Source organism: Ammospiza nelsoni, chromosome 1 (assembly GCF_027579445.1).
Source record: "Ammospiza nelsoni isolate bAmmNel1 chromosome 1, bAmmNel1.pri, whole genome shotgun sequence".
In the NCBI taxonomy this organism is placed as follows: Eukaryota; Metazoa; Chordata; class Aves; order Passeriformes; family Passerellidae; genus Ammospiza; species Ammospiza nelsoni.
In genome coordinates this window covers 42,029,439-42,053,490 of record NC_080633.1, presented here as the reverse complement: position 1 = coordinate 42,053,490, position 24,052 = coordinate 42,029,439, and the positions used below count along the sequence as shown (strand labels likewise).

Sequence of the window (24,052 nt, the reverse complement as noted above, 5' to 3'; positions counted from 1 at the left end):
TCATTTACTATGTAAGTACAATGGTCCTCTCAACCTTCAGTGTTTTGAAGTACATTACTAAGTTCTCAGCTACTCATACTATATTTTCTTCACTTCTACAGCAAGTGCATATACTACAGATGACAGTTTACAGTTTTTGGTGACTTCATTTTTGTGTGTAAACTTTAAAATGTTTTCTTTCACTCTGATACAGTACTCTGGTAATTTTTGTTATTCCTTTCTAAAACTATACATTTTCCACTACAGTCTATCACATGCAGTCAAGGCAAGACTCCATTCTGAGACAGGATAGCTACTCATGCAGCTGCCCTACTTCATGTAAAATCGACAGGTGACTCATTCAATAACAGGCAACAGGAATCAGTCTGTTTGTTCACACTATCAAACCAATGGCCTTCTTTCAAGCAGTAAGAATTTACACAATGTAGAACCTCTGTAGATGAAAAAGTTTGTACATATTCTGCTGCAGAGAATTTCTTGTACAACAAAGGGTCTCTCATGCACACCTTCAGTTCAGCCTTCCACACTGTATAAAAACCATTAAAAGACACCAACAGACTGCTATGAAGGCATTCATCTTCCACCTTCCTGGCACAAAATATCTCAAACATTTGATAACAAAACTTTTAAACTACTAAAATGTCCATTAGTTTTTGAAATTAAGTATCAGGCTGCAAGAAGCACTACAGTGCATGTCACCCTAAAACAGCAACTCTTTCATGATCACTCATTCAAAGGCGAAACTAAAAAGGCTACAGATATTGAGAATGTGAAGCTTTGTAGAGAAAGTTTAGGTAGAGAAAAGCCTGGGTGAACACAGCTTCTAAAACAAGCAACATTCACAAAGCCAACTGTTCTAATAGATATTCTAATTGAATTTCGGTTAACCATGTGAAATTCATTGGTTAAAGAAGTATTAAAGATTTTATTCATCAGTTAAGTAGAAGTTCAGGTGACTAAATGGAATACTATGACAGACAAAAGGTTAGATGGGCAAACCACCACATAAGACTTCCAAAGACACTGCTAAATTCAAGCCTAGAAAAGACTGTGTGTGTTTTTCTTTTTATCTATTTTATGGAAGAATTCCCTTATATCAGAAATATGCATCCCTTCTGACAAAAAAATTAAAACTAATTCAAATTCTTTTGCATATCTAGGATTCCCAAAATATCACAAGTTTACTTTGAACCAATTCATTTCCACAGAATAAAGCTAAGGTCATTTAAGACTGCAAACCCCATCAAATTCCTAATTGTTTAGTCAGTACAAGTAGTATCTGAAACAAAACCACATTGAGGTCATGAGCAGATTCTTCATCTACACAGTGGAAGAACAAAAAGAACTGAAATTCAGGTTCAGATGTCAGCAAATTTGCATGCTTCAAGTGTCTGAACTGTCACAGCATTAGTCAAATTATATTAAAAGTAGGTAAATAACAGAGTGAAGTACTTTCAGGAACACTCTCATCTTACATCTGTTAAATAAGCATTTATATAGGATATATTAACTGATAAAATTGTGGGCTTTCAGAAGTCATTAGTCATGTTTATATAAGAAAATTCACATGAACATCAGTCATTCTGACCTAGAAATCTTTGATTCAAACAGCAATGTGACATTGGTTTCTAATAAGCCTACAACTATTCCCGTTTGACTAGACTTCTAAATATTAATTAATTCTCCAGTTCTGAACTGTCAACTCTAATGTGATTTCTGAAATGCTGTACCTGTAAAATTAGCCTCTTATCTTAGGACAGCAAGGTCTATTGTTAATTTGTTTAGTGCCAAGTGCCTGCAGTATGGTATGTAACAAATCAGAAGTTTCATACTGCACAGGACAGACGGAATCCATCCAGCTACAGACAGGACTGAAAACACTGAAAACCCAGCGAATATTGTTATCCTAGAACTTCAAAAAGGGAACAAGTAAGATATTTACTAACACGAATTACTTTCGAATTTTTAAATCATGATTCAAACTCACAGAGGCTACAAAAGTACGACTAATATTTACTTTTACAGCATCAAAAGATTAGTTAAACAAACGAAATAGGCAAGAAGAATACATATTGACATTCTCCTCATGTTTCTAATTAGCAAAGCTTTGCAACTGACTTCAGAAGGATGTGAACAACTGTCTTGAGCTTTGGCAGCATCCCATTAAGTCTTTAATAAGAATGAATTACCACTCAAAATTGAAATGCAACGTAACAGCATTTTACTTCTACCACTTCAGAGGTAAGAATTTAATCTTCCCTCCTAATATACTCTTAGACAGACACAAATCTATTAGCCCTTCTTTCAAAAAAGTGATTCTTTCGCCACAAATGAAAGCATGCAGTGACAGCTCCACATGCCTTTGCAGCAGAAATTACTGGCAATACTACAGTGTATTGTGAGACCTGAAAGAACAAGAAACAACCTTCTACACAAATAAATAAAACTAAAAATATTTAGCAGCTTAATTCAACACCTCATTTTGACTTTAAAAAACAAGTGCCCACTCCACCTCCCAGTGCAAACAAAAATAAGTTAAAATGTCAACATAAACCTATGCACACAGCAGGAAAATGTTGCTGTGATGCTGCATATCAAAGCCAGCTTCGGGCACGGACAAACTGGCAGCGATGGACAGTGCACCAGACAAAAGTCTACTTTGGCACTCATACAATGATGCCAGTATTAGGCTCTGGTATCACTCAGCCCTTCAGAGCACTTTTTTAGGGACAAGCCTGAACCTTGTGAAATTGTTTCCCTTTAAGCTAGCTAGGACAGAGAGTGCTGCTAACAAACAGCGAGCATCACAACCAGTCACACCTCCTTACTATCTTGGTACTTTTCAAACTGTGCTTCAAATGCAGCACAGTGGTATTGTATTTCTACTGCAATGCTATCACAGTACCTGCAACTATCTATAGGTTCCACAGGGGTGTAAAACAACCCTAGAAAATATCACAAAAAATGCCATCTTTGCCTACTGGGAGATTCAGGGCCTGCAGCTGAGGAAGGAATCAGAACGGAGGCAAGAACAGCCACTGCTGGGTAGGGGCTGCATGTCAGGTTTGGGGGTCACTGCCTGCCCCAGTTCTTCAACTTGCAGCAGCAGCAAGAAGAGGTGGTATTTAGGGTTTTTATCCAGCCTTCCTTCTGACCTACTCTATCTAATCTAAGGAGACACTGGAACTGAAGTACACTGCTGGTTGCACTGACTAAACAGTATGCAGCATGATGTGACAGAACCAGAGCAAAGGACAGGATCCCTTTTCTGCCACCCTCAACCCTCACATCCACCTGATCTTGAGGTATGGAAATAGATTACCCATTTCCCAAGATTCCTTCTCATCCTCCCTCACCCCCTTGAGAAAAGTCGATTTGAAACAGACCTGAGAAGAATAAAGAACAAAATCATCTGAAGCACATTTTAATTAAATACTTAGCTAGAAAACCTGAGTGAAATATTCAAGTTCTCAGTCCTGCTGTAAAGAATATTCACACTTGCTAAGATTCAGCTAAGGGCCTGACCCCAGGAAGCACTGACTTATTTCAGTCGACGTTGTAGGGGAAAAAGTGATGTTCTGCTGTTCTCCTTGCCTCTTTCTGTCATGTCTGTAGTTTGAATTATTTCCTCCTCCAAGCTAAGCTTTAAAGGAATAAACAATCCTAAGTCTTTGTACATTTCAGAATTTAAAGTCCCAACCACAAACCAGGCTGGTATTGTAGCTTGAACCTTGAGGGGGATGCTCTAATGATCACCTAAGTGCTCTGTGTATGGTACCATTAATTTTGTGGCACTGTTGGAGATACCTCCATTTCAGCTGGTTCACTAGACAACTGGAGGTAAGTTAATAAAAATACAGTTCTCATCTCATATATTTTAACATAGAACAGAGTATAAGCAGCAACTGCAAAATAACTGAAACAGAGGCATAATCGTTTTTTTAGTAGCAACATTAATTTAGAAAGCTTAACTAGGCAGCTTGCAAAGCAAAGCCTGTGAAGTTTTCACTTATATTTTATGCACTGTTAATACATAATCTTAACTATCTGTTCATGCTTAGGTTTGATTTTTATTCCTTGCTATGAACTGCCTTTTTGATGACACGAGGCAATACTGTAGGATAATTACTTAATGCTAGTCACAGCAATCACTCTCTATCCAGGAGCTACAGAATTCTCCAGCACTTCACAGCAACAATTACTGCTATATTTATAAAGAGACGTCTTTGACGTTCCTAGGTTTAGTATTTCCTTCACAAAGTACTATTTAAGGTGAGTATTAAAATAAAATTCAGCCTACTGAGAAATAAGAACATATAGAAAAGAACAGCACATGTATGACAGTGAAGTTACTTCATCCACACCTTAACAACACTTAAGGCAAATTACACTGACAGCAATGGAATTCATTTGACCCCTTGATTCCAAGAGAGTGCAAGATCAGTGTGTTGCTTCTTGTGGGAATGGTGACTGTCTAAACCCCAATCAATTTCATGCTATTATTGCCCCATCATCTAGACTTTTTATCCAGCATTTTACAGCCATCTGAGAATATGTAATCTCCTTACAAGCAGAATCTGTTGAAAATTTTCTAAGCCTTCAATTATAAAGGCTTCTGTGCTTTAAAAGTCTTCAGCTGCAGATGCACAAAATTTTCACATCTGCAAACTCAGAAAAATGACAAGATACAAAGTGTGAACATTACAAGCTATAGGAGTAATTCTAGGAGTCAGTTTTTAATGCAAATGTAGATTACAGAATCAATTTGGCCATACAGAATCTAATTAGAGATGGCAAGTGTAGATTCTTGAAAAAGATAGTTGCAGATTGACTCCATATCCGACATATTCTTTGCATCTAAAGGAAGAATACATTCAGCAGCACTTTATGGAAAATCTAATGAGAAACTTCAGTAACTTCCATTGAAACAAAGAAACATATATATACAGTATTCCAAATTAAATTTTAAAACACCTGCTTGCCCACAGACTATACTACAAGCATAAGATCCTGCAAGTCTCATTCTGAGCTCTGTATCTGCAAATGAGCAATTAACACACTGAGTTCTGCATAAGGTTTTTAAAATGGAAGTGTAGAACCAATCAATCACAAAATGAATTCAAGGCACTAAGGAAGTGTTTCTCATCAGGAAAATTCTTATTTGTGTTGTGTTTATAACCTTGGTAAATATGTGTGGACATTTAAGCCATTTTCAAATAATCAAGATTAGAACTTTGGAGCAGCAATACCTACAGGAAAAAATACTTATGACACAAAGAGCCTTTCCTAGTGCCCACAACCCAAACCTAAGGTGTTACGCCTCACAGTAAGACTGAAGAAAACATACACCAAGCTCTACCTCTCTCATGTGTAAGAACCCATGAGATAGAGGCTTGGTCCTTTGTTAACCTGAGCCAAAATGGACAACTCTGCAGAACGGAAGAACCACCAGGCAATTTTATTTCAGAAAAATCTAACATTCCTTTGTTTTTAACTTACATTCGTTCATGTCAGTGGAATGGTTTTATTAGGTCCTAAGTCTAATACATACACTATACAATTAATCCCTAATTAGCACATTATATATATATATATATTTTTTTTTTTAGAAGTCCTTATGTGACCACAAATCTTTTTTTTCTGGAATTTCTCTGGATAGACACCTACCATGTCTTTATGGGGAAACTGTTCTCACTTTGCACACCCAAGCTTCTGTACCTCACCAGACAACAACCACCCAGGGAGTCATGAGCACACGAACTCTCCCCCATCTTTCACAAGGAACACAGAACAGGTTTGCACAGTTCTTGTGAAACTTGATTGAAAGATGATTGCTAAGGCATGTCCACCAGAAAGAAAAAATAAAAGCTTTGACTGATGCAAAGTTTAATATAATTCTAATTCTGATGGTTTTAGGGGGTTAAATATGCGATTTTTGATTGTTTAGTCTTTACATTTTTATATAAAATATCTGGGTATGTAATTACTCTTAGCATTCTGAGACAATATCAAGTATTTGTGATGGCTACTGAGACTGCCCTACACTTAGAGAGGCTCAAATGATCTGTAGGGGTTTTGATGCAAGTAAGGCTGTTTGAAAAGAGAAATACATGTCCTTAAAGCTGACTAATAATCACAAACCTTAGAAAAAAGAATTGCCAGCAGTACTGCCATTCTGAGTTTCCTCAGGTTCAAAGTTGGCCAAGGACCTGCTTCTGATTTCAGATTTCACCCCCTCAGAAAAATGTGGCAGAGGCTCCCTTGTTAAACTAAGCTTAGTAAGAATGATGATGTAACCAAATGGCAGGATGCTTTGCAGTGATGGGGCCACCTAACTTCAAAAACAACGGAAAATTTGAGTCAAAGGAGGAAGAAATTTCTGTCCCTGGCATCCAGCTGAGAAACAAAACTTCTCCTTTTTGTAGTATCTTTAGAATAATCCCTGAAGGTAAACCAGGAGAAAGCCAAGTCAGAAAAAAAGGTGGATGACACAATCAGCACGGCACACATTTTTTCAGGCCCAACACTCAACTAAGCTCAATGGAAATCCCTAAGAATACCAGAATGTTTACAGAATAACCATTAAGAATTACCATTAAGAATATCAGAATGTCCCCAATGTGTTTAAGAAGGATTACAGCCTTCCTACTGCCACTACTTGGCATGGTATTTTCCCTGCCTGCAATAGGATGTTACGCTTAGCAAGTGCTAAAATCAGGAACTGCATGCTACCAGTAGCTTAATGATAAAAAATTCTACAAGGAGCATACAGTCACTCAGCTTCTTCAGAGAACCCAGGGCACCTCCAGTGTTTTTGCTAACAAACTGTGAGCTTTTGAGAGCACTCCATGATCACAATTTGTATTTTTTCACACAATATATCACCATCTGAAACCACGATATGCTTCCCATCACCACTGTAGTGGGCGTATATCTGTCTACAACTTCAGACACTTCCCCTGATGCCTATTAGGTTTTTTTATTACTTTTTCTCTGTCTTGCTTTTGAACTATTTTATATCTCAAGGCAAATTATTATGAAAAGCATTGGTTTTATCAATATTAAAAGGCATACTTTGCCAGTGAATTCTGCCATTCATAACATGTAACAACATTTTAGACCTAAGAAGAAAGTGATGATGACATTTTTCTTGGGATAGTCAAAATTCCCAAGAGGTTTTAAAGACAAGATGGAAACAGAATAATTTGAAATTTTTACAGGCAAAAATGGAATGCTTGTTTTCTTTTTTATGGATGGACATACACTGTACCCCAGATACCACACTACAACTGGCATCCAATTGATGACAGTGTTGGTTCTGTACCTTTTGACAGCATCAGCTTCTTGAGAGGCACCAATTCTCTCCTCAATACAGTATTACCTACCACAAACTCAAAAAACCCTATAGTGCTATGTTTGTTTCTTTCTAAATGCTCTTGGGCTACTCTGTGGCACAATAAGCCTTGTATGCTGCAACTGTGGAAGTTTTGCACCAAATTCAAGAATATGTTCAAGAGGGTGTTTTTCCAGATCAAATTTGTGCTGTACTTGTTTTAAACATGATGGAAACAGCTTAACTCCATGGTCTTCTAAGTTAAAGGCTGATACATGAGGATCTGCTTGGCAGGAAGGAATAGGAAGGCTATTAGCTGAACAATATATTTTAAGAGCAAAATATCCTTTCTGTGAAAAATCTGGTACTAAAAATCAGTGAGGTGAACATGACTGCTTCATGAGAAGTAACAGGGAACAGAGGACAGCTAGCTCCAAGTCACTTTTTTCACAATCTCCTAGTATAGAAAAGCAACCTGTAACTCCTAAATAACTACACTGGAGTCCTATTAAACTGATCTCAAAAACACCTGCTATCTTGTAGCAAGATCTAGTATGTCAGCAGAAGCGAACAGCAACTTTTGTGATAGTCTGAAATACAGAGTACAAAAAAGGAAATTCACTGTTCATTACAGGTACTTTAATTATATTTTAACTTCTTGGAAGTATGTGGCACAGCTTTCATCTCTATTACATAATAAAGTCACCTATATGCTGCAACACTGTGGCAATTGAGAAAGTACCAGTTACACCCAAAATGCATTTGAACCAACTTCACTTCCCATTTAGTGAAATGTAAGAAATCAGTCTGGATGCAAGATGGCCTGGCAGACTGCTCCTACCCTGTAAAATACAAGACGTGGTAAAAAGTAAACAGGACCCTTAGAAAGGCTCCAGATCCCTCACATCACAGATGATATTTAAGCATTGACAATCTTATTTCTGGCAGAACATTTAAACAGCTATAGCACTACAGAAGAGCTTTAGCAGAAATTATTTTGTACAACCCTCCACTGTCAAGAGTCTGTTACTTGAACTTTGTAACATGACAAAGGGTAAATCCAACCAGACTCAGACATTAGACATCAAATCACTCTGTACAAATTATGGCAACATAAGGTTCTTTATCTCACAAGAATTAAAAGTATCTACAGTGTTGTGGCTGCACATCTAAGTCAGTTTAGCAAGTTAAAATAAGGTAGATTTTCATCCAAAAATCCTTACATAGTTGCTCTTCAGTACATTTCTAAACGCATCTGCTATTCTTCATATTCTTCCTGCATCTAGGTCGATCTACCTTGCCTGAATTCTCTGACTGTACTTTCTTTCCATTGGTCTCTTGGCAGATAGATCATGTTTAGTCCAAGAATATGGATCTCTCATAGAGCACCTGTTGAACTCCATCTGTTGCCGTACTGACTTACTGACTTTTTAATACAATAACTGCTGAGAAAATAAAAATTGTTTCAGAGTGGATAATACAAAGCATCATCAGAGCAGAACAGACACAGTCTAACTTGAAGAATTTCTGTCCTGTGATTAACACCAGGTTGAAGACCCAATTTTATCTAACTTGAATATGTCTGCTCAAATTCTGCTTAACCCTTCAGTAACGTGGCATAAATAGATACCAACATTGCATTCCTAAGGACTATAGAACCAATGAGAGAATTTTCACCTGTGGGTATGTATGTATATAGATAGAACTACCTGCAGAACAAACCAAACAATACACACAGGGTTTACAGGAACCTAGAGACAGATCTAATTACGCCCTAAACAAATAAAGCTGAAAAGACAAACGCATGAATAAAGCCCAAAGTGGAAAGGCAGAAGGGTAAAAAAAAAGTATTCCCAACTCTAAGATGCCTTGTACTAAATTATACATGCAAATTTAGCTGTGGCAGTTGCCCTTCAACTAACCTTTGCTAGCTAAAAGGAATGCAGAAGCGCTCCTAATCCACTTCTGTCCGCAAATCGGACAAATTAGCTTGAATCACAGCTAAAAAGCAAATCACTCTAAAGACGCCATAAAAGACAACAAAAAATGCTTCTATAAATACATCAGCAACAAAGGGACTGCTAAGGAGAAACTCCAGGCTTTGCTGGATATGGAAGGAAACAGTGACAAAAGATGAAGTACCTAATGCTTCTTTGCCTCTGTCTTTTACAGTAAGACCAGCTGTTCGAGAACCCAGCTCCCTGAGCTGGAAGACTGGGAGGAGCAGCAGAATGAAGCCCCCATACTCCAAGGGGAAATGGTCAGCAACCACTCAAACACACACAAAGCTGCATGAGGTCCACCCAAAGGTACTGAGGGAGCTGGCAGAAGTGTTCACTAAGCTATTTTCAACCATTTCCCAGCAGTCCTGACTAACCAGAGAGATTCCGACAGACCAAAGCTGGCAAATGTGATGTCCACCTACAAGAAGGGTGTGAAGGAGGGTCCAGGAAACTCCGGGCCTGTCAACCTCACCTTGCTGCCAGGGAAGGTTATGGAGCAGATCATCTTCATACGGGAGAACCAGCATCAGGCACATTCAGGATAGGTTTATGAGGGGCAGGTACCTCTTGACCAACCTGATCTCCTCCTATGACAAGGTGACACTCAGTGGATGAGGGGAAGACTGTGGATGTTGTTTATGTAGACTTTACTGCAGCCTTTGACACCATTCCCATAAATTCTGGAGAAATTGGCTGCTTGTGGCTTGGACAGGTACACTCTCTGCTGGATGGCCAAGCCCAAAGAGTGGTGGTGGATGGAGTTGCATCCAGTTGGAAGCTGGCCACAAATGGTGTTCCCCAGGGATCAGTGTTGGGGCCAGGCCAGTTCAATTTCTTTATCAATTTTTTTCTCTTTATCAATTATTTGGATGACAGATTAAGTGCACCCTTAATCAGTTTGCAGATGTTGGGTGGGAGTTGATCTGCTGCATGGCAGGAAGGCTCTGCAGAGGCATCTGGACAGGCTGGAATGATGGGCCAAGGCCACTTTTATGAGGTTCAACAAGGTGAAGTGCTGGGTCCTGCACTTGCATCACAACAACCCCACTGAACACTGCAGGCTTGGACAAGAGTGGCTGGAAAGCTGAACGGCGGAAAAGGACCAGGTTCAACAGCAGCTAACATGAGCCAGTCTGTGCCCAGGTGGCCAAGAAGGCCAATGGCATCCTGGCCTGCATCAGAAATGGTGTGGCCAGCAGGACCAGGGCAGGGATTGCCACCCCACGCTCAGCACTGGTGAGGCCACACCTCAAATCCTGTGTTCAGTTTTGGGACAAAAAAGAACACTGTGATGCGCTGAAGCAAGTCCAGGGAAGGGCAGTGAAGCTGGTGAACGGCCTGGAGCACAAGTCCTAGGAGGATCAGCTGAAAGAGCTGGGTTTGTTCAGCCTGGAGAAAAAGAGGCTTATGGGGAACCTTATCACTTCCTGCAATCACTGAAAAGAGGTTGTAGCCAGGTGGGGGTCAGCCTCTTCTCCCAGGTAACAAGGAAGACGACAAGAAGAAATATCAAGTTGCACCAGAGGAGATTTACATGAGTTATTTGGAAAAATTTCTTCACTAAAGGGTTGTTAAGCAGTGGACAGGCTGCCCAGGAAGTGGTTGACTCACCAACCCTTGAAGTGTTTAAAAGACGTGGGACATGCTAGTGTCGGGTTAAGGGTTGGACCCATTGCTCAAAGAGGTCTTTTTCAACTTAAATTATTCTATGACCTCAACTATTTTAACTGAATTTATTCTGAAGCAGATGGAAAGTATCCACATCTATTAATACAATCCAACAGAAGGGATGATGGCCCCTAGCTAAGGGCAAAAAGAGTTCCAGATGCTTGCAAAGTGACTGTATATTCTCACACTGGAGCAAATCAGTGTGGAATAGGATGTCACCAATAGAGACCAGGAAAGTAGCTGAAAACTGAAAGTGGCCTTCATCCTTCCTCATAATTCACAGAGTGGAGTTTATCTTTCTAACCATATTTTGCATTCAGATGCTTTCAGTGTCTGATTTCGTATCAAGTAAGTATGGCAAGCAGAATTTTAAAAAGAGTTATGAACTACGATTTTGTATCTTTCATACTGCTTCAAGTAAGCCTAAATTACAAAGAAACCCAAAGTTTTCACTGAATTTAATGTAACCTGCTATGAATTGTACTTTATGGTTACCAGTATTTCTTTAAAGGCTATGCACAGGAAACACAAGTGTAATAACAAAATGTTATTTGCTTTTTAGGTATTCTCACAGAAATGCTAAAGATTAAGTGTACTGTGATGACTGCAGTGCTCAGCATTTAAGACAGTATTTATAATTAATATTAAATTCCTGCCATGTACAATGTGAACTTGAAGTTACATGTTCATTTTCTCATTACGTGATAAAACTCCTAGTATTGCTCAGTCTATTCTACTGTAGATATTGAACTATTTCACTGTGCTTCTCTGTCATTTCAGTAAAATCCCATGAATGCTTAGAAATGAACTTAAAATGTGAAGGTGGGGGAACGCTTCAACCATGAGCTAAGCTTGCTATTACACACACATGCTTTGAAGCTGTCACAAATGTTAGTACAGAAATATTCAGAGACTACACCCACCATTGCCTCCTCTATCCTCTGTCCAAGAACATGCCCTTTCAAAAGCAAACCACCTCTTTGACCAGCCAGCTCCACTGGTATATACAGTTTGGTAGCTACAGCCCCTCTGCCTCAGAACATTAAAAGGATGACTTTCATTTCCAAAGCCATTTTATTAAATCAAAGTGCATCCTTTTGCTGCTGCTCCACTGTGACATAAAATGAATGTGTGGCCGCCCATGGAAACGGGGAAAGGAGGAGGCTAAAGCAAGAGGTTCAGTTTCAATTCAGGTGGGGTTCAAAAGTCATGTACTGCAGGGTATGTGAGAGTGGTTGGGGAGGACCTGGTGTAAGTTCTCAAGGGACAGTTCTTAGGTCACATAATCCTAAATCTTCTCTCTTCTTGCTCTCCAAACATGAATTAAGCTGGTCTGTTCCAGGACCTTTCATGCTTCAATCCCCACCAGACCATATGCCCTCTCAACTCTCTCTCCACAAATGCGCTGTTCTGCAGCTTTTTCTTCTTGAAGGTAGCCCTGAAAGAAGACAGCAGATGGCACCGTGTGGAACACACGTTCACAAAGCAAAACCATGATGTGCATAGCTAAGAATGTTTTGTTGAAACCAGAGTGCAATGGAAGCATAAAGAAAAAAGAACACTGAAGTTGACTTCCAAAAGCAAAAGCCAGAAAATAAAGTGATGGAACAATTACAAGCATGACACATTTCACACAAAACACATCCAAGCTTGTGCCTAGCAAAAACTGGGCTTTATTGTGGGAGAGTGGGGCTAATGTTGGTGAAGTAAAGCTGGAATACAAAATTAAAACACTAAAATTTCCTTGGCTCCCATTTAGCCATAGGAGAATAATTACAGTTGTCATTACTAGCTGACCTGAGACATCACAAATTAAGATACTGTTGCTAATGTTTTAAGGTAGTCTCTCCAGTGTCAAGATCCATTTCCTATTTGGTGAATGAAAGATTAAAACTGTTACAGAGTAAAATTAATTGTGAGACACATGCAATAGCTTTTCAACCGTTACTTCAGACACCTGACAATAGATGAATCATTCTAGTCACCTGAGTAAGATAAAAGTCAAAACACAGTAGCATTACCCAGCTTCTTGGAAAACTCAAACACTGCACTGGCTTTCGCAACTCTCATTCTACAACAGTGAGTCAAGGAGACATCCATTTACTGTCCTTGTTACCATTGATACAATACCAAAGCTCCAATTTTGTTTTGCTGACTTTCTAAATCAGAAGAATTGCAACTTTAAGGCATTTTATCTATTACCAGAGAAAGAATTAAAGACATTTTAAAGACCTTTAATAACCAAATCATCAAATATTTCAACCATGAAGATGAAATCACCTTTGTCCAAGATAAATGTTTCAAAAATATTTATGAAATTCTAAGTTATTTAACCGAACTTCCAAATGCTATTTGGGCTACGTTTAGGACAAGGAGTTAGCGCATTCAATGTATACAATAGATAGATTAGATAGATAGATAGATAGATAGATAGATAGATAGATGTAAAGTTAGGTAAGTGCTCAGGACAGGAAAGCTTGTTTTGTTATGTTTTGCTTCTGCATCACTCTATTGTCAAATCCTCTGGCTATAGCACACACATTCTTTTAAATGTGTTCCTCTCAATCAGCTGCATCCTTTAAGAGGTACTTTCCATGCCTAGACTTTCTTAACATATCAATCTATTGTGAAGATAGGAATAAAAATAAATAAAATCACACTTCTTGAATTTAAAAAAGTTGGCTATCATTTATAGCATAGTAATTGTAAAAAAGAGAATACAGAGACTGAAGAGACTGAAACAATAAAGAACTGAAAAAATGTAGTTACATGTATGCTAGAACAGTTTAAAATTACACAATTACATGTTATTTCCCCCTTCTGCAAAATCCATATTAAACCAACAGGATATAGAGTGCCCATCCATACAGTGAGCCACTATTTTAAACAAATGTAAATAATACTTTGTAACACAGTCTGAAGGAAAATAGTTATCCCACTAAGAAAACCATCAAAAATAATAATCAAGCCAAACTCACATCCTCCATTGCAATGTAGTTTCCCAAGGAATTTGTTTGTTTAAGTAAGGGAAGTTTTGAAAAGGTGTTTTGCAATTCCTCATGGATTATCAGCTGAAGAGAACTTGAACATGCTCTTTTACCTAACAAACTAACATAACCCATCACTTGACTGCCACAGAAAATTATATGATAAGCATTGTAACACCTGGAAGATATTATCATTTACAGTTATTTATGTTAGATGGGCTCTGAAAAAGTAACATTTGATACTGGACTCGGGTCCCCCACAGCAGAGAGACATTTTAAATACCATTTCCTGCTCTTAAAGCACTCATGTACAAATACTCAGTTATTCCTTGTTTAAAACAGACCATTTCTTTTTCTAAAGCACAGGAATGTTGCCTCACATAATAGCAAGCACTTTTGAAGTATAGCAACTATTTAATTCTCTAAAATGCCAAAGGAGCTTTTACTCGGGGAAAGCAGCAGTAAGTTGGGAAATACAGAAGCTGATCTATTTTATTCGTATTTATATCCTTAAATTCATTCCCCAGGCTGCTTCAGCTTATGTAAGGTGTGGTGCAGCATTAGGGTCAATTTCATGGTACCCCTCCAGGCCAGGCCTAGCAGTTATCCACATTATAAACACCTCTGTTTGATGCCCAGACACAGCTCAGATGAAGACCACAAGCTCTGCTCAGCTATGTGGCCGGAAATGCACTCTGTGTGCTGGACATACTATAAAAAGGCCAGAGCAATACATATCCTAAGTTCACTTGGCTCTCCAAGCAAGTAGTGAGACTGACGGCTCCAAGTTTTGCTAAAGGAGTTAATAATAATAAAAACATTGTCACACATCCTGCTACAGGGTGCAGGCTCCACAGGCCACAAAAGGAGCAGCTTTAACAGCTTTCCTAAGTAGAAAGAAGCCCTCAGGAGTAGCCCTAAATGTCAGTAAAATTACATTTCAAGAATGGAATTTTCAAAAATTCAGGAGGAAACTCTGCAACACATGCACAGTTAGACATGAAATGGAAAATAACCTGACTAAATTAGAGGAGATTCTTGTGGAACAGCAAAGACACCTCCCTAAACATAGCATCCCCTCAATTCATTAAAACTTAGTTCCTACAGGATTTTGAATTTTCTTGCTAACTATACTAGCTAAAATTTTTATTCTCCCCTTCCCCCACCAGATCAACATGAGGCAGGTTCAAAAACGTGAGTATTAGGATTACAGGCTGCCAGGACTAGAGACTATTAGAGAGAGTTATGATAGGAAGCAAAGCTAACTTTTATAAACCACTCTAACCCTACGTCATAAAATAAAATTTCTGTTTTAAAAACTGATCATATTAAGCTGTTCAAATAATAGGATATCTGCCAAAAAAAGTCCATTCAAGGATTTTAATTGTAGCATTTGCTGTAGTTAGTCAAGTGTTTGTGAGTGTTCGCTGAAGACCACTTAAAAAAAAATCATGGCATTAAAAACTAAACTTGATGGTTCAGTTGACCCAGCCTACATAAAACATTTGGATATGTTTTCTTTTTCATGTTTCATTCTGCTATCCATAAATCCATAAACGGGTCAACACTTTGCAAGCATTCTATCTCACCTCATATGTTTTCCACCAGAAGTCTGTAGGGAGTCTCTGCACATGTTTTATGAACACTGCCCCTCCTACCTATCATGCATAAGCCCAGTACTGCATCCACATGAAATCTGATGAGGTGCTCACCCCAATTACAAGTAGTGCAAGTGAGGAGAGGAGCCCTATGTGCTAAGTAAAGATAGTAGTAGACAATAGTAGACACAGAGCAGGGATTTGATTCTTGCATGACTGCTATTTTATGAGACCACACAGTGAATTGCTTTTCAGCTGCATCACTCCGACTGAACAAATCTAGCCTGAGGTCTCCCCACTCACAAAGCAGTTTCTGCTACGCCTTCAACTCTGTCCAATGTTCTTTTACCAAATTATCCTTCTTCCATTACATTTCTAATATTTACCTATTTCTATTTTTGCAGTTTCTCAAGCACTAGAGAAAAGCAGTACAGTCAAGTGCACATCATCTTGACTTTACCACCACATCAACCTTACAGAAAAATTTACTTTTCAAAACAGCTCCCTCCAAGTAGGTCAACAATACCTTATAATGGGGAGACCCCAAAAGCCAGGCTAACCTGTGCTAACAGTTTCTCAGCCCATGTCACACTGCAATAGAAGTGGTCAAAAAGATGCCTGGTTTGCATCCTCCTCATTAAAGGGTAGGTGAAGGTGCAGTGGCAAAGCCTGGAAGACTATTCCCACATAAAAATCTCTAACCTTTCCCTTCATGAGCACACAGTCCCCACTGAATCAGATCTGGACTCTATGCTAGCATAATTTTCCTACTATAATAAAATGGCAGAAACGAGTTTGAGTTACCTGAAATTCTGTTAAAATTATTAGTATTACTAGAGTATAAAAACTCATTTCAAATGTTAACAGTAAATATAACATTAAAAACTATATTTCAATAAAATAGAAATAGACTACTTCTCACTTCACAGAATCAAAACACTTGTGAACGAAGAACATGTAGTAAGTTCTTAATATGAATCTCATGAAATTTGCAACATCTCAAAATTAATTCAAAGTGATTATATTCAAACTGAATTGGAATCAAATTCTTTCCTAGAGGTCTGGAAGTTGTCTAAGATTATAAACAAAAGGAATTGTTTTGGGAAAAAACCCTAAAGTCTGTGAGAAATGTTTCCTAAACAGATCCACATTTATGCACTTTACTTGTACAGGACTGTGTACTGAGTTGAAAGGCTCCAGAAAGACAGATCCAGTTTGGAGACCAAAGTGCCTGTCAACTCTCAAGAATTCTTTTAGCACACAATCTGCTATTTTCCCAGCAAGAGGCACTAGCAGGGAAGCAGTGGCCAGATGAACTACCTGGGTGGGCAGTGGTAATTGGTATTATCGACACTATCCTCTTTACGCAATTTTTTCTCTTCTCCTTATGAACACCAACTTAACATGCTCTTATTCACTTCTTCTTTCATCACCTGCTGCTCCAGTGTCTCAACCTGCTCTGGTTTTATTTGTATATGCCTTCCCTCTGTCACTCAATCTCAGTTTATCCCCTAACATCAGTCACTATTTACATTCCCTCCTGATGTTCATACTCTTCCTCAAAAATAAGAGATTAAACTGTAATATAAAAACTGGTAGCAAACCAGCTCAGGAAACTAAAATGCTATAGCATTACAACAATTTACCTCACTGAATTTACTATGACTGCTTTAGAACAAGCAAGAAGAAGAAAACCAGACTGCACACTGGGCAACAGAGGAGAACTACTCCAGAAGTCAACTATCAAATCAGGTAACTACAACACAAACCCACAATTACCAATGACTGATCAATTCCATACATCATTTTTTCTGTTCACTTCAGTCACACTTGGAATTTTAAGGAAGGTTTCATGTCATATTTATAGATGCTAAATTATGTTTTCATTAATGAAACAAGTTTATAACAGCTCAAGGATCCATCTCGCAAACATGATTGATTTGAACATAGCAAAACCTGTATATTTGACTGTGCCTGAGATAAAAATCTCAACTTCCTTTAAACCTGCCTGTCTGTGAAACTCAAGCAATGACACTGACCTCAGGTTTATTTTCATCACTTCATCCCCACTCACCAAACCCCACTAACACTAGATAATGGCATCAGTGATGAGGAAGTGAATTGCTATTATATCTATAAGCCATATTTGCTACCAGGACAATTATGTTACCTCAGAACAAGGTCCAATAAACAATGGCCACCTCTAATGGCAGGGAAAAAGATGGTAGTTGGAGAAATCAATGCTGCTGGTTTGGAAGAGCCCAAAAATGTGTATGAGATTGTGGTAGTGCTCTTCATTACCAAGAGCTGGCAGGGATGTAGAAGACAACATTCCCAGCAGGAGAAGGTAGGCAAATGGAACTGACAAAGCTTACACTGGTGCATCATCCTGCACGTGCAAACTGGTAGGGAGAGGGTCTCATGCTCACACATAAGAGCTTTGGTATTCCAGCCTAAGAAAGCTTTCACTAAGGTAACTGGTACTAATCTGGCTTTTAGCAAGATGTTAAAATTCTCAGGGGAAAGAGAAGTTTGATCTCGTGTCATGGGATATGATTAATGATTCAGATACAGTTCTCATACGTGTGACTTAATGGTAAGAACTGCACAAACACAATGAATGTACTATTTTGACAGTGCTCCCTGAAGACTATTGATGTACCAAAAGTTATCATTTCACTTGGTAGCAGTATCAGAATGCAACAGTTTTGCTATATCTATCTATCTTATATGCATTCATATGCACACATACAAATTATTTTTTATACACACACACACACATATATATATATACGATACAAGCAGCCAAAAGCAGTAGCATATGGACATGCTGGAGCTGTATTTCAGAACACCAGTGCATAGAAAGGAGCCTCTGTTCAAGGGCTCCATGATTTTGGTTGCCTTGGTTCTGTAGCCAGGTTGACATTTAAGGCAACATCTGACAGTAAGAATGCTCTCACTTGGCAACTGAGTTAAATCTGCTGTTGTACTTTCATGTGCAGCTTTCACTCTGCACTTGCGTGTACACAGCACCAAAATTAAGCTCTTGGTCCACCCAGCTGCCAAACCAGACATGAAATCTCTCCATTCCAATGTACCATCACTATCCATGTTTCAAGTTCTTGGCCTTAGATTAAAATCCTGGAATTAAATGCTGGAGGCCTGTCAATGGCACATCTTAATGAGCTGCCTGACTTCACATATCAGCTCACCTGACCTAGAAGCTGCCAAGAAGTACACACATTTCTCAAAGTCTCTGGACCAGGTCAAGTATGGAGAGTAAACATGACATGAGAAATAAATCAAAAAGTGAAAATACTGCATAAAATAGGTAGTCAGTGTGAAAAAACCCCCAGTAAACTGAGTCATAATGTACAGGTCACAAGTTCTTAAGTGACAGCATGGTGACCTCAAAATACCAGTTTGGTTTTACCTTGCACTGGCATTGTATTTCAATGGAGATCAAAAATCAAACACCACCCTCCCTTTACTGCCTTGGACTATCGTACTACATTTGGGTCACTTCTGGAAGAAATGCCAACACAAGTGAGTCTCAGTGGCTGATTTTACAAAAGCAGCAAATCTCCTTTCTATGCCAAATCAAAACCTAGGTTTTACTGTCAGAAAGGCAGGTTGAAAGGGATGTTAGGAACAAAAAAGTGGAATTTGATTCAACTAATATGTAGAAAACCCAAGGCAATTCTGCCTTTCTTCCTATCCTTGGTGGTTCCATATGTCCATACCAGAAAATAGGATTCCTAAGTAAATGGGAAAGCTTTCTACACCTTAGAGGCAATGATATTTTTCAATTCAAAAGAATAAGTGATTTGTCTAATGCTCCTCATTTTGTCAGATATACCTCAGTTTCCTCTCTGGAGCACAAAACAAATACTAGAGAATAGGTAACTGACTTAACAACACACTGCAAGATATCCTACGCAAGCTTGACAGGAAAAGCCAAAAGAATTGAGAAAAATATCAAACTGTTTCACAGCAAAGTCTACTGCCACTGTCCTGGAAAAAAAAAATCCAGTTTACCTGGAGAAGCTGCTAAAGAAGTGGTTTAAAAACATTAGAAACAAAGCACTGCTACAAGTCTTTTCATAAGCTCCTTTCCCATATTACATTCAGACTTATAAGACCCTTGCAACTGTGAAAAACCATTCCCATCTAGCTACTCCACACTGTTTAAGAGAACAACATAAGTTTTTATTCTTTCCAACAATTTTGCTGCTGCAATAGAGAAAGTCCTTTGTTTTCACTCAGTTTCTACCATTTTAGGTCTCTTTCCTACTAATTAACTTAAGTGCATTTGCCTCTACCATTTCTGGCTTGCAGCAACACGACACTGGCATGATTCTTGACATTTCAACTGCTTCTCACAGACCTGCATTAAAATCAATGAGTTTTGTCAACTTCATCTATTCCCTAATTAACAAGGGTACATCCAGCAGCACAGGCAGCAATGCCTTCTGTTTGTGTACTCAGGAAGATGACTTTGCATCAATTTACACGTTGCTTTAAACAGGAGTTTATCTTTACAGCTAGATCATTACTATGAACTTAACTCCCATAGCACCATTTTAGTGTCCTTCAGGGCTTAGTAAGAAGTTACGCAACTCAGCACTGTAAAATTTTCATTTATTCAACAAGGATGAGTCTTGATTATAAAAATCAAATAAAAGTGGCACAAAAAATGTAGGTTGCATGCCTAAAAGTTTCCTCCATAATAGAAAGGAAAGCCTTTATGCTTAAATTTAGATTAGAAGGTAACTACTTCACAGGATACAAACTCAGGTCCATAGTCTCACTGTAGATGTGTTTGAACTATGCTTCCCCTCATTCTTAACTTTATTAATTGGAAGTCTGCACTTCTTCCATTCATTTGTGTCTACAGAAAAACACTTAAATCATGGGCAATTACTTGACATTTTGAAGATATTTTGAGATACTTGGCTTTCACATCACAAAGGTTTATTACTTCACACAGCATTTAAAAACAAAGCCATTCCTTGTTCTCTATCCACTATTCTGAGCCACGATTTGTGAATGGATTACATTTGCGGGTGGGGGGGAGAGAAGTGAGGGGGGAAAAGCCAACTAGAAAAGAGGAAGTTGTGCTTTTGAAAGTATCAAAGTGGAGTGCATGCTTTGCAGAGAAGTACAATTTCAGCAACAATTTTAGGTGAAATTTAACACAGAATATCTAGCGTGCATTTCAAAACGAAGCATCTCCTTCCTTTGTGCAATTAACAGTGAGACCCAAGACGTAAAATTTTAAATTAAAATCTGATAATTCACTATTCTAAAGTCATCTGCGACTTACCCTACATAAAGTTCTAAAAACCCCACGGATTCCCAGGACGAAGTAACCAGTAATATAAAAATTCATTGTCACGTTTTTGCATTACAACAACCCTGCCCCACAAGTCTTGTCATCTTTCACTTCGCCTTGCTGCAAGGAACGAGTGCAGCATTTCTTCATCTCATCCATAAAATGGTTTCGGTCCCCTCCAAGAGGGAAAAAGAACAGACGGCTTCTATAGGAGGGAAAGCAATCTTTGGAAAAATCAAGATGTGTGGGAAACAGCAAAAGTCCTTGGGCTCAGAAACGCAGCTTCGAAACACCTGGCAGTAAATCAATGTCACCCATTTCGCCGTAATCCCTCAAGTCACTTTTATGAAGATTACTTCCTGCAGTGCATTCCTCGCCCTGCTCCCTCCCCGGCCGACAAGGACTCCAGCACAGAGCACTCCGGGAAGCCGCACCGCGCACACGGCACCGGCGCCGCGACAGCGGGAGCGGACCGGGGCGCGGGTCACGCCTGGCACAACTGTTTCGCTACCAGCCCTGACTCCGGCCCCGCTCCCGATTCCCTGCCAGCGCCACAACTTTCTTTCCCCGTGCCCCTCGGAGAGTCCTGTCGCAACTCCGAGGGATGCGGGGGGACTGCCGCCGCCCCGTTCCCGAGGTCTCCGCCGCAGGGGACACCCCAGCGCCGGTACCGCCGCTCGCTCCCGGCGTTTCCCTTCTCCCGCGCCGCGGTGGCGACCCCTCACGCTCCCTCCGACCTGCCACAGCGTGTCCCGTCCGCACCGCCTCCCTCTCTCTCCGCCTGCCTCCCTGCTCGGCTCCCGGGGCGGCCGCGGCTGCCGGCTCCCTGCGGGGAACAGCCAGGGGCGCAACTTCGCGAAGTGGCGGAGCAGGGGGCGGGCGGCGGGGCCCTCCCGCCGTCCCCGCGGCCAGGGCGCAGGGAACCCGCGGGTCTCCCCCGCCGCGGCTCATGGCGCGGCGCTTTCCCGCCTCCCCGTCCCGCCCGGCGGCGACTGACCAGGGGTCGAACTCGTGGATGATGCTCTCGAAGCGGATGACGGCGAAGAGCCGGGAGCTGAATCCAGCCAGCCAGGCCAGGAAGAGGATGGTGAAGGAGAGCAGGGACTGCCAGCCCGCCGGCTGCGACAGGCCCCCCGACAGGCCGCCGCCCGCCCCGGCGCGGCTGTGGAGCGGCGCCGCGGAGTTGGCGGCGGGTCTGTGCTTGTGGTCGGGGGCCGAGTGCTCCGCCATGTTGTAACCGGGGCTCCCTCGCAGCCTCTCCCTCCGCCCGGCGCGTGCGGGGAGGAGGAGGCGGAGGAGGGGAGGAGAGGAGGGAGGAAGGGCAGGGGGCGGGGGGCTCGGCAAGGGGCGGGGCGGAGCCCGCCCGCTCTTGCTCGGCGCTCCTCGCTGTCTCCCCGCCGCCTCCTGGCGCACCCGGGCTCTGCCGCTGCCTCCTCCTCCCGCGGCCGCCGTCACCGTCCCCCGGTGCGGGGGGGAGAACGGCGCGGCGCGCGCCAGCCCGGGGGGCGGGGCCATCGACAGCACGGGGGCGGGGTCAGGGAGCCGGAGGGGCGGGGCTGGAGACGGCCCTGGGCGCGCGCGCGGCTCCGAGGGGCAGCGCCGGGGTGGGGAGGGAGCTTTGCCAGCAGGGGGCTGCGGAAGGGACCCGGGCGGGAGGGACAGGGGCGGATCGCAGCTTCCGTCCTCCCTTCTTCCCGAGCGGGCCGTTTGACATTGCCGCCCCTCCGGAGCGGGAGGAGCTACCGGGGGAGGGCGGGGCTCCCAGGAGAAGGCGAGGGGGCGGGACCGATCCCCTCGGGTAGCGCCCTCCTAACAGGAACTCCGGTGACGGCCTGTCACGGAGCGACAGGTATTTAAAAGGGGCGGGTCATCCCCGAGTAGCCAATCGGAGCGGCACAGCCCGGCGCTCAAGGGGACCTTCCTCGCGGTGCCAGCCGTTGGGGCAGTTGACTGGCAGTCGTTTGGTCCAGTCGGAGCGCGGCGTGCGAGTCACGTGGGCGCCCCCGGCGCCGTGCCCGGGCGCTGCGGTGCGTGTGGGCCGGCGGGTGGCGCCGCTCCCGGCGTGCTCCGGAGGGGCGCGGAGCGGAGCATGCCGGGAGTTGTAGTCCGCCTTGCGGGGGCGCGGCGAGCCCGGTAACTCCGTTTGCTAGGAATGTTTATTTGTCCCGGTGGAAACTGCGATGGCTGGTGCTGAGGGATGTGGGAGAGCTTCGCCCTCATGCAGTTGAGAGGAATAGCTTAGGGCAAGGTCAGGGAGAGCCCTGTGTGTGCCACTTGCCTCAGCTGGAAGCACTTTTACGGAATCCCTCAGTGCATTAGGCTGGAAGAGACCATGGAGGTCATCGAGTCCAACCTATGGCCGAACACCACCATGTCAACTCCGCCATGGCACATGGAGCCAGATCCAGCCTTTCCTAAACATTCTTCATTCCAGGGATGATGACTTTACCAGGCGCAGTGACCAGCAAATGGACACCTTGGCTTTTTTGGGAGGGTGGGATTGTTTGGGTTTTTTAAGTTGTCTTTTAGGAGTTTCCCCATTGAAATGCTGTTTGGGAGCCTTTTTAACTCCCTCAAATATTTTGCAAAACCTGTGGCTATAAGGAGAAGGTGGAGAAAACTGAAGGCTTCCAGGGTTGCACATGCCTCATCAGCTTGAGGCATGCTGGCCTTTTTTCTACTCTGAGATGGCAGGGGACAGCCTGCTTTTAGAAAAAGTGTGATATTAAACACAGGCAGAATAAAAAACTACATGGCTCTTCACACTGATCACACGAACAACATATGTTTTATGGTTTTTATGCAGGGCTTCAGTTTTGAAATGAAATAGCTCATGTTTGTTGTCTGAGGACTGGGGATTCCCTTTGATGCACAAATGTGGCTCTTCAAAGGTCCTGAAGACTTGCAGTTCAATTTCACCAGTATGGATGGGGACCATACTGGGTCTTAGTTGACTGATACAATTCTAATTAGTCCTTGCTGTTTTCTCTAGCTTTATTTTGTTTGGCAGAAGAAGAAAACAGTAGGTTTCTTTCTGTGCACAGTGGAAACCTTCCTATTACAGAATCCTAGAATGGTTTGGGTTGGAAGAGACCTTAAGATTATCTACTTCCAATCTCCCTTCTATG

The 24,052-nt window shown here is 41.6% G+C and overlaps 1 protein-coding gene across 1 annotated transcript in view; it reads right to left on the bottom strand.

The window, feature by feature from the left end:
• The window catches only part of STT3B (STT3 oligosaccharyltransferase complex catalytic subunit B), a 51,161-nt gene extending 28,827 nt beyond the window's left edge, over window positions 1–22,334 (bottom strand). Inside the window, exon 1 of the mRNA XM_059470618.1 lies at window positions 21,922–22,334. Coding sequence (XP_059326601.1) covers window positions 21,922–22,154 — 233 coding nt within the window. The 5' untranslated portion in view covers window positions 22,155–22,334. The remainder of the gene's footprint in view (window positions 1–21,921) is intronic.
• Between the last annotated feature and the right edge of the window lie 1,718 nt (window positions 22,335–24,052).